Consider the following 14,563-nt stretch of genomic DNA (forward strand, 5'->3'; position numbering starts at 1 on the left):
TTGTGCCAAATACAACAGGTGTAAACCTTAGTGAAATGCTTACTTACAGGCTCTAACCAATGGTGCCAAAAAAGGTGTGTGTGTGTGTGTAAGTAAAGAAATAAAACAGTAGAAAGACATTTGAAAAAAAGAGTAGCAAGGCTATATACAGACACCTGTTAGTCAGGCTTATAGATAGTATGTACATGTAGGTATCATTAAAGTGACTGTGCATATATGATGAACAGAGAGTAGCAGAAGCGTAAAAGAGGGGTTGGCGGGTGGTGGTACACAATGCAGATAGCCCGATTAGCCAATGTGCGGGAGCACTGGTTGGTCAGGCCAATTTAGGTAGTATGTAAATTAATGTATAGTTAAAGTGACTATGCATATAAGATAAACAGAGAGTAGTAGCAGCGTAAAAGAGGGGTTGGGGGAGGGGGCACACAATGCAAATAGTCCGGGTAACCATTTGGTTACCTGTTCAGGAGTCTTATGGCTTGGGGGTAAAAACTGTTGAGAAGCCTTTTTGACCTAGACTTGGCACTCCGGTTCCGCTTGCCATGCGGTAGTAGAGAGAACAGTCTATGACTGGGGTGGCTGGGGTCTGACAATTATGGCCTTCCTCTGACACCGCCTGGTGTAGAGGTCCTGGATGGCAGGCAGCTTTGCCCCCGTGATGTACTGAGCCGTACGCACTACCCTCTGAAGTGCCTTGCAGTCGGAGGCCGAGCAATTGCCGTACCAGGCAGTGATGCAACCAGTCAGGATGCTCTCGATGTTGCAGCTGTAGAACCTTTTGAGGATCTCAGGACCCATGCCAAATCTTTTTAGTTTCCTGAGGGGGAATAGGTTTTGTCCTGCCCTCTTCACGACTGTCTTGGTGTGTTTGGACCAATCTAGTTTGTTGTTGTGAACACCAAGGAATTTGAAGCTCTCAACCTGCTCCACTACAGCCCCATCGATGAGAATGGGGACGTACTCGGTGCTCCTTTTCCTGTAGTCCACAATCTCCTCATTAGTCTTGGTTACATTGTGGGATAGTTTGTTATTCTGGCACCACCCGGCCAGGTCTCTGACCTCCTCCCTATAGGCTGTCTCGTCGTTGTCGGTGATCAGGCCTACCACTGTTGTGTCGTCAGCAAACTTGATGGTGTTGGAGTCGTACCTGGCCATGCAGTTGTGGGTGAACAGGGAGTACTGGAGGGGACTGAGCACGCACCCCTGGGGAGCGCCAGTGTTGAGGATCAGCGTGGCAGATGTGTTGCTACCTACCCTCACCACCTGGGGGCAGCCTGTCAGAAAGTCCAGGATCCAGTAGCAGAGGGAGGTGTTTAGTCCCAGGGTCCTTAGCTAAGTGATGAGCTTTGAGGGTACTATGGTGTTGAACGCTGAGCTGTAGTCAATGAACAGCATTCTCACAAAGGTGTTCCTTTTGTCCAGGTGGGAAAGGGCAGTGTGGAGTGCAATAGAGATTACATCATCTGTGGATATGTTTGGGCAGTATGCAAATTGGAGTGAGTCTAGGGTTTCTGGGATAATGGTGTTGATTTGAGCAATTACCAGCCTTTCAAAGCACTTCATGGCTACGGACGTGGGTGTTACAGGTCTGTAGTCATTTAGGCAGGTTGCCTTAGTGTTCTTGGGCACATGGACTTTGGTGGTCTGCTTGAAGCATGTTGGTATTACAGACTCAATCAGGGACATGTTGAAAATGTCAGTGAAGGCACCTGCCAGTTGATCAGCACATGCCCGGAGCACACGTCCTGGTAATCAGTCTGGCCCCGCAGCCTTGTGTATGTTGACCTGTTTAAACGTCTTACGCCTACGGAGAGCGTGAACACACAGTCGTCTGGAACAGCTGATGCTCTCATGCATGCCTCGGTGTTGCTTGCCTCGAAGTAGTATGTAGTATGATTCAATCTTAGCCCCGTATTGACGCTTTGCCTGTTTGATGGTTCGTCGCAGGGCATAGCTGGATTTCATGTAAGCTTCCGGATTAGAGTCCCACACCCTGAAAGCGGCAGCTCTACCCTTTAGCTCAGTGCAAATGTTGCATGTAATCCATGGCTTCTGGTTGAGGTATGTACTAGAGGTCGACCGATTAATCGGAATGGCCGATTAATTAGGGCCGATTTCAAGTTTTCATAACAATCGGAAATCGGTATTTTTGGACACAGATTTTTCAAATTTGTATTTATTTTTACACCTTTATTTAACTAGGCAAGTCAGTTAAGAACATTCTTATTTTCAATGACGGCCTAGGAATTATGGGTTAACTGCCTCGTTCAGGGGCAGAACGATAGATTTTCACCTTGTCAGCTCGGGGGACACGATCTTGCAACCTTACATTTAACTAGTCCAACGCAATAACTACCTGCCTCTTGTTGCACTCCACAAGCAGACTGCCTGTTATGCGAATACAGTAAGCCAAGGTAAGTTGCTAGCTAGCATTAAACTTATCTTATAAAAACAATCACTAGTTAACTACAGATGGTTGATGATATTACTAGATATTATCTAATGTCATGCGGTGCATATAATCTCACTGAGCATACAAATATCTTGCCAGCAGCATACCACCCTGTATACCACTGCTGGCTTGCTTCTGAAGCTAAGCAGCGTTGGTCCTGGTCAGTTCCTGGATGGGAGACCAGATGCTGCTGGAAGTGGTGTTGGAGGGCCAGTAGGAGGCACTCTTTCCTCTGGTCTAAAAAATATCCCAATGCCCCAGGGCAGTGATTGGGGACACTGCCCTGTGTAGGGTGCTGTCTTTCGGATGGGACGTTAAACGGGTGTCCTGACTCTCTGAGGTCATTAAAGAACCCATGGCACTTATCGTAAGAGTAGGGGTGTTAACCCCGGTGTCCTGGCTAAATTCCCAATCTGGCCCTCAAACCATCATGGTCACCTAATAATCCCCAGTTTACAATTGTCTTATTAATCCCCCTCCTCTCCCCTGTAACTATTCCCCAGGTCGTTGCTGCAAATGAGAACGTGTTCTCAGTCAACTTACCTGGTAAAATAACGGATAAATAAAAATAAAATAAAAAAATATCTAAGTATCTGACTGAGCGGTGGTAGGCAGAAGCAGGCGCGTAAACATTCATTCAAACAGCACTTGTGCGTTTTGCCAGCAGCTCTTCGTTGTGCATCAAGCACTGCGCTGTTTATGACTTCAAGTATATCAACTCCCGAGATGAGGCTGGTGTAACCGAAGTGAAATGGCTGGCTAGTTAGCGCGCACTAATAGCGTTTTAAACGTCACTCGCTCGCTCTGAGCCTTGGAGTGGTTGTTTCCCTTGCTCAGCATGGGTAACGCTGCTTCGAAGGTGGCTGTTGTCGATGTGTTCCTGGTTTGAGCCCAGGGAGGAACTAAAGTGCCTATAAGAACATCTAATAGTCAAAGGTCAACTAATAGTCAAATGAAATACAAATGGTATAGAGAGAAATAGTCCTATAATTCCTATAATAACTACAACCTAAAACTTCTTACCAGGGAATATTGAAGACTCATGTTAAAAGGAAACACCAACTTTCATATGTTCTGAGCAAGGAACTGAAACGTTAGCTTTCTTACATGGCAAATATTGCACTTTTACTTTCTCCAACACTGTGTTTTTGCATTATTTAAACCAAATTGAACATGTTTCATTATTTACCTGAGGCTAAATTGATTTTATTGATGTATATTAAGTTAGTGTTCATTGGGGCCTCCCGGGTGGCGCAGTGGTTAAGGGCGCTGTACTGCCACCAGTCTCTGGGTTCGCGCGAGGCTCTGTCATAACCGGCCGCGACTGGGAGGTCCGTTGGGCGACGCACAATTGGCCTAGCGTCGTCTGGGTTAGGGAGGGTTTGGCCGGTAGGGATATCCTTGTCTCATCGCGCACCAGTGACTCCTGTGGCGGGCCGGGCGCAGTGCGCGCTAACCAATGTTGCCAGGTGCACGGTGTTTCCTCCGACACATTGGTGCGGCTGGCTTCCGGGTTGGATGCGCGCAGTGTTAAGAAGCAGTGCGGCTTGGTTGGGTATCGGAGGACGCATGACTTTTAACCTTAGTCTCTCTCGAGCCCGTACGGGAGTTGTAGCGATGAGACAAGATAGTAGCTACTAAAACAATTGGATACCACAAAATTGGGGAGAAAAAGGGGTAAAAATAAATATTTGTACATGCGTGGGGTAAACAAGCTTTGAACCACTGCTTTTTGGGGGTTGTGGGTCAAAAGGTTTGAGAACCAATGAGCCAACGAACAGAGTGACGATTTTCTGTAGAGCTGTAGGATTGGGTGCAGTGCAAATGTCAAACCATATGGAGAGCGGATTGCCATAAATATCCAGCGGCCAAAATTGTTTGGTGAGCAGGCACACTAGTATAGGTGTACTGGTATTTTGGTATGTCAAAATAGCTTGAAATGTATTATTTATTTATGAATTTTGCATTAGGAATTTGTTGTTAAAATTAATTATTACATAATCAAAGTGTATTGTAGACAAAATAATGAAAAGTGCTGTCTGGTAGCCTCTAACAGACATTTAGAGGCTACCAGACAGTCATTGCATGTATAGATTCATTTTTTTATTATTACTTGACTCACACTTAGAATGCACGACTTGGACTTGACTCTCGACCCATTCTACTTGGGACTACTCTAGACTTGGACCTTGACTTGCTTGTGACTCGGTCACACATCTGGTAGATTGTACATTTTAGAACAGTGTTGGGCCTAGATTTGTGAATAACTGCTTCTATAGGGGGGAAACCACCCACCTCCCTCTTTGAAAACTACCCAACATTGTAGTGAGGCAGGGCCATGCCCAGCCCAGACATATCGCAGCAGCACATTCCAGCAGGATATCCAGCCCAGTTCCCTCCAGGGCTAACACCCCACATGCCAGGGCTTAACAGATCAATCAGGCCACTCACAATTCTCCATTCTGGCTCCACTGTACAGAACAAAGCTCCAAATGTGCCAGGGGGACTTTTATTAGCTACGGAATTGAACAGCTTGCTCCTCTCACAAAATGGCCTCCATTTCAGTTAGTTAGGGTTTGTTTGGGGTTAGTGTAGGCCTAGCTTAAAGTGGAAGAGGGAAAACTAGCAATGCAGGATCATATACTGTATATACATCTTCTCAATGGGAAATAGGAGGAAATTGTGGCTGGAATGGTAGCTGACTGCATTTCATAGGAATGTGTTACAGTAAGCTTGTCACGTTTTGAACACAGCCTATTTCCACCAGGAAGCTCCTTGGAGAGTCCTAGGGGCGCCCTGGCCTCCATGTCTAAATACCTCGGCTGCACCCTTCCATGATCGTGAGGCCTCCTCCAGCTCCGTCAGGGGCCCAAGGCAGGAGCTCTGGGAGCGGACATTGCTGCGTCGCTCCTGGGCCTGGGCAAGGGCCTCCGCCAGGCACGACTGGGCCACAGGCTGCACCTTCTGCAGGGCCTGGGATAGGAACTGGAAGTGCACCTGCATCACTGTCAGGAAGCACCGACCCAGCACCTGGAGGAGAGAACACATAACAAGATTCTAAAGGACAATATCAGGAGAAAAATAAATAAATAAAATCACACCCCTGACAAGATTACATTAGTGGGAGCCTTGATCATTCATTGTTTTCTAAGAACACCAGTTCTCAAAGCATACTGCCTTGGCATTCCTTGTTTTTCATTACTCAAACTAACTTAAGTGATGTTGGCTTCAGTGACTTGGATGTTTAAATTCTCCTTAAAACGATGATCTTTGTTAACCCTCAGTCCTCTTAAATCAGATTATCTAAATAGAATAACATGCATTGCATCAATTTACTGCTTTAAAGATGCTCCTCTTTTTTGAGGAAAACCTAGCTTGAAAACATGATATTATTTAACACAAAAACAACTTGTGAAGGGCTATAACCACAAAACAGTTCAAGTCTGGATAAAGGCTGCATTACAGTGAGCCACTGAAGAGAATTGTCTATTTAAGAGTTAGAACATTATGGAAAACATTTGACAGGCTAACATTGAACAAGGCTAGATGAAATAACATTAAAAGGAAAAAAAAGTATATCAATGCCATGTTCTGCTGGTTAACATGCCCTCTCATTTTCCACACAACTCCAGTCTACAGTGCAATGTTACCCCAGCAAATAACTTTCTACCATAATTGGGAAGCGCAGTTAGTGTTATAAATCAGTCTTCTCTGAGAGCCAAGGCCTAGCACTGTAGTCGTAAAGCACTAGCAATGCTTACAACAAACAAAGTTTGTTTGCTCTTCTCCTTCAACTTAAGTGTAGCAGATTTTTCCACATCGTGATGGCACCGTCCCAGACCCTGTGCAACGGGTGACTCAAACAATAAGGTTCACATTTACATAAGTGAAGAATTGTACAGCTGTAGGAGTCAGACATGTTTGTTGTCCAGTTAGCAAAAAGAGGAGCAAAACAAGCGCAACAGGACACCACAGCCGGCTCACTGTGGTTACAGTGTTCTTTTTCAGGTACGTGCTGAAAATATATTTTGGCTGAGTTGTTAAGGACAGAAATATGCCGCCCTGTTTAAAAGCAGACAGGAACAACAAGGCTGGGATGTCCTCACTCTTTAACAACACATCATGGGGGCACAGACACAGACTAGGCCTATAGACTTACTGACCATTTCCAAGGCTTAGTCCAAACCCTTTAGAGCCCTCTTCAGCTCTGATTCTGAAATAGGACCAAATAACAGTTCACGTAAAGAAATTGGTCAAACATGCAGTATTGGTTCTGAACCAAGAGTTATGAGGGTGAGAAACACGTGCTGCTTATGTTGGACTGCTAATCACAGTATAAACACTGGTAACACCTCACTCAAATGCATACCAAACACTGGCTCAATGAATAATGATATGAGATGGTCCCTCTTCCCTCATTTTCCTAATGCAGACTATCAAACAAATTGTAGGCTGTCAAGGAATTGAGTGGCGAATTGTTTAACATAAAATCTCTTAGTGGTCAAATTGAGTCCATTTGATCAGTGAATGTAACAAAAGCCCTATTATTACAGATTATGGTTAAACAATTTGAATGCTTTCTTCATTTCTAACATATTTTGAGAACAGTGTTTTCCCGGGGGTTTCCGGGCTAATTGCATTTTGGAACATTCACACATAATGCGCACATGGCTTTTTGGTTGAGTTTATAATATGAAGAAATAAAACATTATCAACATTTTAAGCTAAAATGGTCTGATCAGCCTCATTACTTTCTTATGCAGTGGTTATATGGATTTGGGCTGTGTCATCCCAGAACTGTCCCAGTGTGTTTTGAAATGTAGACATATTGATCGTCCCAGGGACAAAAATGTGCCCTTAAATTACCAGCCCTGGAGGGAATTATTTTATAAAGATATAAAAAGTATTTGGTTGTAATTGTAATGTTGCAATATTTTATAGGCTAACAAAGGTGGCCAACCATCCTCCAGGAGAGCCTTAAAGGAGCAGTGTTGTGTTTTCAGATAGGCTTGAATACGCAAAGAAGCCAATAGACACGTGTAGCCAACATTGTCTGATTCTCCATGGTTAAAAAGATGGTAATGCATTTTATTTTGCAAAGTCATACAATGATGTACAAATACTTATTTATTTTAAGTAACTTATGCTTTTGGACAAGTAAATAAGGCAAAAAAGGTAATGAATAGCTCTGCATTCTGAAAAGTGAGGTAAAATTGATTTTAATACCATTAATCCTATTATTTTTGGACCAGCTGTACAGAACACTATAAAAGGACATGATTATCTAGCAAGAAAAATGTAAAGGTTGCAACAGAAGATAATTAAATCACACATGGGGATAAGATGAAATTTCAAATCGGCTCATGGAAAATATGAGGAATAAAACGACAGGGCCAAGCCAACTTTTAGCCGCATACAGGGCTGAAAGGCAGGGTTAAACAGTGAGAATGAATCGAACAACTCATCTTCCCCATTAACTAAGGACACATCTATTGTCTTCTTGGAAGTGGAAATCATCATCATCATCATCTATCCTAGGAGTGAGAATAAAAACCAGATGCCTTTGCGTTTCATGATTTCTTCCTGTCTAAAATACCTCTAATGCTGTTAGTGAGTGGCCCTCACCATCCTAGCCTGTCTTCTCTAGGATGGCCATTTCCAAAGGTAACATCTATTAGACCCTTTTCCAGTACACAACACACTGACGTCACGTACAGATACATGCGACTCTTGGCAGCAGTAAGAAAACCATCGCGATCTGCAGCCATTCAATAGCCTAGATTTATGTTATTATTACTTCTATAAAAATAAAAATAAACGTTTTGGGGTTCTCATACTCTTACAATGACGTTTTGATTCTTGCTTGAACAGCCGCTAAGATTATATTTGGTTGTGATCTTTGCAAAATAACTCATTTGGGATGTAGCAGTTCGCTATAATGCTAACGCTCATTGATGTAAGCTGTAACAAAAGCTAGCCAAATAGCCATTTTACTCGTTGAAGTGCTTTTTAAGTATAATGCTGTTGATTTGCGATGATGACACCATTATATTAAGCAGGACATTCATTCGAGCCTTAAAATCCAATCATATTCCAAAAGTAGTTTGAAATGTACTCATAAGCGACATGTAAATTATTTTTTGCCGTTCTATAAGAACTCCCCCTTGTTCTGCCACAAACTTCAGTGCATTGCCCTTATACGGTAATGTTTACAAACACAGAAAGTGCTGGTGCTAGTGTCTTGCATATCAAACATGATACTCATCTATTATTTTGACAGATTTAAATTTCTCTTAATTAAAAGAAACCGGGTGACATTCGTTACATACAAATTCGATGTTGTAATCTAATAATGGCAGCTGTGAGCGTGGCCATAAAAATCAGAGGTAAAGGAGTAGTAACCTAAGAACACAAGACTGACCATGTAGTAGACACTTGATATGAAAGAATCTTATCAAGTAACAATTCAACTGTTGGGGAAAATTATACAGAATCCTTGAAGCCCGCTGAACTAGGTCAGATGTGTTTTTATCAGGGGTGTTTTGGGATTGCTGCTTGTGCAGTTGTCTGCCTGGCTCTGGCACTGCCTGTACTGTGGTTGCCTCATGTTCAGAACCAGAAGATCTCAATTGCATTCTACTCATGCCTTCTTGTCTCTTTCCTTCTCCTCCAATGGGTTTTGAGAAGGAGACGAGGAGAGAGGATGCAAGGAATATGCAATCGAAATCTTCCCCAGGACTCAGGTCTGGCTGGCCTGATCGTCGCTCCCTCTATGGTTTCGCTCATACACCCTGCCCCCTAATAAACAATGACTTTTTCATGCATATTTGGCAGCTGAGACACTGAGCAGCCAGGGTAGCCAAGCTCCGATAAAAACACACATTTTGTTTTTCATACTGACTGGGGGGTGGGGGGTGATCCTGCTTCCTTCAACATTCCACAATTCTCCAAACTCAAAATTGCATTTTGTGTTCTTCATACAGACCCAATTCTATCTTTTCCATACAACTGCCAAGATAAACACACACATACATTCATACATTCATACATTCATACACACACAAATGGAAAAGCCCTTTGTCACAAATGTAGTAAATCTCTCTGGGGACATGAAAATGGCCAACTGAAGGTGTACCATGTACTTATGTGAAAAGCAATTTTACATAAACAATATTTAGCTTCTCATGGAGGAAATAGAGGTTAAAAAAGTGAATCCGTAATGAGTGAAACTATGATGCACATGGCCATTTTGGGCTTTGTCTTCTGTCTGTTGATAGATTCCTTCTACTCAACCAGGTCTGAATATCTTATTCATTCCTCAATTCCTGCACATTGGCAAGACTGAGGTAGAGCAAAAGCACACTTTTATTTGACAAACGCACTGTTGTTATTCACAGACGCTAGCTGAAGCCAGAGTGAGTCAGTGTGGCTGCCAGACAGTCCTGCCGCAGTCTGAACTTTCACTGAGTTGGGCTTCCCCTCCTTTAATATTTATCTGTGCATATCCAAGACCACAGACTCAAAATGACAGATTGTGGTGCAAAAGTCGTTCCTGGTCTGGGCACAACCACATCCACTGAGGCCCTGCAGTCCCTCTCATAAAACAGCCCTGGCCTGAACATTCAGCTTATTCACTCACTGTCTGCCACCGAGGCCTTGCTTCCTAAATCTGTTTAATCTCCAGGATGAGAGCATAGACATCTCAAACATTCACTACACAAGAGGCAATTTGCTTGCTGCCTAAACAGATGTATTAAAAATTTAAAAAAAATACATAAATTGGCATTCCTCAAGTACTATATAGGAGTGTCACTACCCTGGAACCTCATTTCTGACTGTCTAGGCAGTAGGCACAGCTGTAGCATCATTAGCACGTAAGGCTTCTCATCCACAAATGCCAGTGAAGTCTAATATTCAGTTACTATTTTCCCAAACAAACAAGCAAAAAATACAAAAACTTTAAGAGCAGCAATTCACAATTGAGACGTAAGCAACTTTGCTGGCCTGTAATAGACAGACCAATCACCCTGCATACTCAGACTGTCTCAGCATAAACGATGGTTCCTGCCCTCTTCTCCTATCCTCAGTGCTTTTCGCACCTCACCTTCAGATCCTAGCACCCGTTTAACATTGGGCGCCAGGGCCTAATTTCAGCCAAGACATTTTGAATCAAGGGGCCATACATTCTGAGAGACTTCAGCTGGGCATCTTAGAAGCAGCCTTGACCTTAGAAAAATGGAACATAAGAAAAAGCAAAAAGTGCAAAAAAAAAAAAAAAAAAAAAAAAAAAAAAAAGTCTAGCAAAAATTCTAGTCAAGACCCTCAAAAAAATATTATTATTTTTTTTTTGTTAAGTTCCCTTTTGGCAAAACATGCTCTATTGACAGCAGGTGGGAGGAGCTATAGGATGACAGGCTCATTGTAATGGCATAAATGGAACTGTATCAAACATATGGAAACCATGTTTGACGGTCCATATATTTCAATTCCAGCCAATACAATGAACCTTTCCTCCTATAGCTCCTCCTACCAGCCCCCACTGATTGACAGGGAAATGGATAGGCGAGGAATGGAAAAGACTCAACATGTTATTTTACAGGTAGGCCTAATTGTCAGGATAATGTAATAACTTTAATAATAATACTTAATATATGCCATTTAGCAGATGCTTTTATTGACAGGTGTTCAGTGTGTGTCCAGGTCGGTAACTGTAACCCTGGCAACCCATTAGTTACCTCTACATCCTGCAGGCTGAAGTCGTTCTGGTCTTTGAAGTTGGCAGCCCCAGCGCTCAGCTCCATCAGCATCTTGGCGATCTCTGGCTTTATTGCTGCAGTCAGCCGGCTGGCCGCCTCCATGACATGTTCCTGCACGTCCTTAAGTTGCATAGCTGCTTTTGAGTAGTGGGAGTTCCTGAACACGCTGCTGAACAGGTCAGTGAGAAAGGCGCTGGCCCTGCAGAACACATTCAGTGCATCCAGGTACTTGGAGATGCCCTGCTGGATGTCGGCGACCGCAGTGGTGTTGGGGGGAGGTGGTTGGCAGCTGCCGGGCATGCCCATCCCGGTGGAGCCACCCATGGGGGAGCAGGTGGAGCCCAGGGGGGCGCTGAGGGTCCGGCTCAGCTCAGGCATCTGGTATTGCTGGACTTTCTGCTTGGACCCGCCGAGCAAAAAGCGTCGCTTGTAGTCCATTTTACTTTCCTGCGCACTACAACAATACATAAGTGTCAGGCTGACTCTGGAAGCTCCGGATTTCAGTCAACCAGAAACACTCTCTTACAGAATACAACAAACCAATAGTCCTGGAATTTATGTAAAAAGACAACTTAAGGGCTCCATCTGCCAGAAGCTCATCTCAAAATGCTTTGTAACTAACAGAGCGATGGAGAGCAGGGTAAAGACTTGCTAAATGAGTGTGATGTTTATGTGCAGCCCTGCTGCAGCTCACGGTGGTCAGACCCAGCAAAAACAACAGGCAGAAATGCACCTTTCCAAATCTGTATTTTCTGCCTCAAAGGGAGTCAATGGTTTATGAGAGGACAGATCAAAAAACTGAAAACACTCCACGATTCTCTCATTCCAAGACAAGATTCATGTGCATAACAAGTCCTTGAAAGAAGCAGAAAATGTCTTTGTATAACATGTATATAGTTTGTATATTTAGATGTTTTTACTGATAAATCTTTAAAAGCTGTAAGCAAAAAACAAAAGCCAAGAATCTGAAAATAAATTTTGCACTGGTCAACAGCAAGGAGTCTGACAAAAAGAGACTAAATCGGTTCTCCGGTAGGACAATAGCGCCTTGTTACTTCACTTCCTCTCTGCAATGGCAGCCTATTGGCTGTGTGTATGGAGCAGAGAGAGGGCAGACAACCAGTCCATCAGAGATTCTCTTTAAACCGTCTGTGGCGGTGAGCAGAAGCCAGCTGATAGGACTGCTGTTGGAAACTCCTCGCTGTTTCCTTCTGCTGGCTGAGGTAGTTATTAATCACTGAGGAAACTAAATGTGCTCCCAGATCTCGCCGCTTCTCCTCCACAAAACGCAGATTAGAAGAGCGACAAAAGCACAAATGTATCTGTAAGGCCTCTATGTCATTTCCTAAGGGAGGAAAAGGGAGAAACAAAAGAAAATTAATGATTTCAGAGGAAGGATGAGCGGTTTCAAAGTGCTGTTTTTTCCAATAAAACTTGGCAGTTGAGGCATTTCTTGGGAAGATAAATTGTGAATGCTTAGAAACTGAAGTAAGCATTTAGACTAAGGAATTACACTAGGTTTTGCGACAATATTGTGCAACTACGGACAGTAGCCCAACTCAACAGCAACAATAAAATCAAACAAGAGATAACAAGAATATTGATGGTTTAGCATAATCAGGTGTTAATTCTTGCTTCCATTAGACCAATTTCATATTAACCTTAATAAATAAATGGAGCATATCTGAAGAATTAACCCCTCTACAAAAAGGAAATACAGCCACAGACAAATGTCTGCAAGCGGTCATTGTTGGAAAACAGTGACTGTCTTAACGGAAAACATACAGTGGGAGTTAATATCCCCTTTCAAAATCTAAGCAGCAAATGTCCATAGAAACCCATTTCTCCCCTTGGTAGTTTGTCATTATGCAAATAAGCATTATCCTATTTGCATATTTAGGAGAAACAAATGCCAGCATGTATCATTACCTAGCTTGAGAACAATGGTGATAATATGTCACAGTAGTGGAGAGATGTCAATGTCAATACTCAGAAATGTACCCGTTTTCTTTCTAGACGTAGGCCCTAGCTAGCATAAGGCTAGGAAATTCAGACCCACACAAGCAATTTGGCACTCAATACTAAAACATTTGCAATTGGTATATGGGATGTTGCTGTATTGGTGATTGATATTAGAATCCCCTGATGAGATCACACCTTAAATGGCATAATCAAAGTAAATCATACTGGATAAGCAAGTCACACTGTGTAGCCCTATCTTTTATTAATTATGTTGTGGAACGCTCCGAGTTAAGCATGGGGCTGAGTGTTACAGCTACAATGTTTGGGATGAGGGAGCAACTTGTGGAAAGAAAACACGCAACATCTTTTCCTCAGGATAACACCAAGACATCCGTCATTGCGTGCTGCTCAGACAGCCTGTGCATTGTATATGGCCTTTATCAACCACAAACATTTCATCACTGTTTGTATCTACAATGTTCCACTGATCTTCAAACGTCGCTGTCTCATAAACAGAGGGTGTGTAGACAGAGCCTGACAGCCTACACCAACAGAACAGACCCTGCCTTGGAGACAGAGGGGACCGGACATGCAGGGAAGCCCATGGACCTACCATGTCATGGGAGGCAGCAGCGGAGAGACAGACGTCAAATAAAATGTACTTATAAAGCCCTTTTTACATTAGCAGATGTAAATACAGAAACCCAGCATATAAAACCCCAAACAGCAAGCAATGCAGATGTAGAAGCACAGTGGAAAGGGAAAAACTCTAGAAAGGCAGGAACCAGACGGAGGGGTGGCCAGTCCACTTCTGGCTGTGCTGGGTGGAGATTATATGAGTATATGGCCATTAACCTCTTGAACCTCTGGGGGCAGTATTTCATTTTTTGGATGAAAAACATTGCAGTTTTAAACAAGATATTTTGTCACAAAAAGATGCGACAGCTTTGGAAAGAAAACACTGACGTTTCCAAAACTGCAAAGATATTATCTGTGAGTGCCACAGAACTGATGCTACAGGCAAAACCAAGATGAAATTTCAAACAGGAAATGCCCCAGATTTGAGGCGCTGTGTTCCAATGTCTCCTTATATGGCTGTGAATGCGCAAGGAATGAGCCTACACTTTCCCCAAGGTGTCTGCAGCATTGTGACGTATTTGTAGGCATATCATTGGAAGATTGACCGTAAGAGACTACATTTACCAGATGTCCGCCCAGTGTCCTCCGTCGAAATTATTGCGTAATCTCCAGCTGCATGCATTTTTCCATGTGGTTCAGAGGAGAAACCAAACTGCCACGAATGATTTATCATCGAATAGATATGTGAAAAACACCTTGAGGATTGATTCTAAACAATGTTTGCCATGTTAATTTGGAAAAAAGTTTGGCATTG

General features: G+C 43.1%; 1 protein-coding gene across 2 annotated transcripts in view; it reads right to left on the minus strand.

Annotated features, from left to right (window-relative positions):
- LOC118360711 (granule associated Rac and RHOG effector protein 1-like) overlaps positions 1-14,563 on the minus strand; it is a 49,493-nt gene that overhangs the window by 9,724 nt on the left and 25,206 nt on the right. The window contains exons 2-3 of one of the 2 annotated variants that reach the window (XM_052484559.1): positions 11,188-12,553; positions 5,270-5,482 (exon numbers count right to left, since the gene is read on the minus strand). In XM_052484559.1, coding sequence (XP_052340519.1) covers positions 5,270-5,482; positions 11,188-11,676 — 702 coding nt within the window. In that variant the 5' untranslated portion in view covers positions 11,677-12,553. The remainder of the gene's footprint in view (positions 1-5,269; positions 5,483-11,187; positions 12,554-14,563) is intronic. The other variant, XM_052484561.1, reaches the window with a different exon arrangement.

The sequence above is a fragment of the Oncorhynchus keta genome, chromosome 2 (assembly GCF_023373465.1).
Source record: "Oncorhynchus keta strain PuntledgeMale-10-30-2019 chromosome 2, Oket_V2, whole genome shotgun sequence".
Lineage (NCBI taxonomy): Eukaryota > Metazoa > Chordata > Actinopteri > Salmoniformes > Salmonidae > Oncorhynchus > Oncorhynchus keta.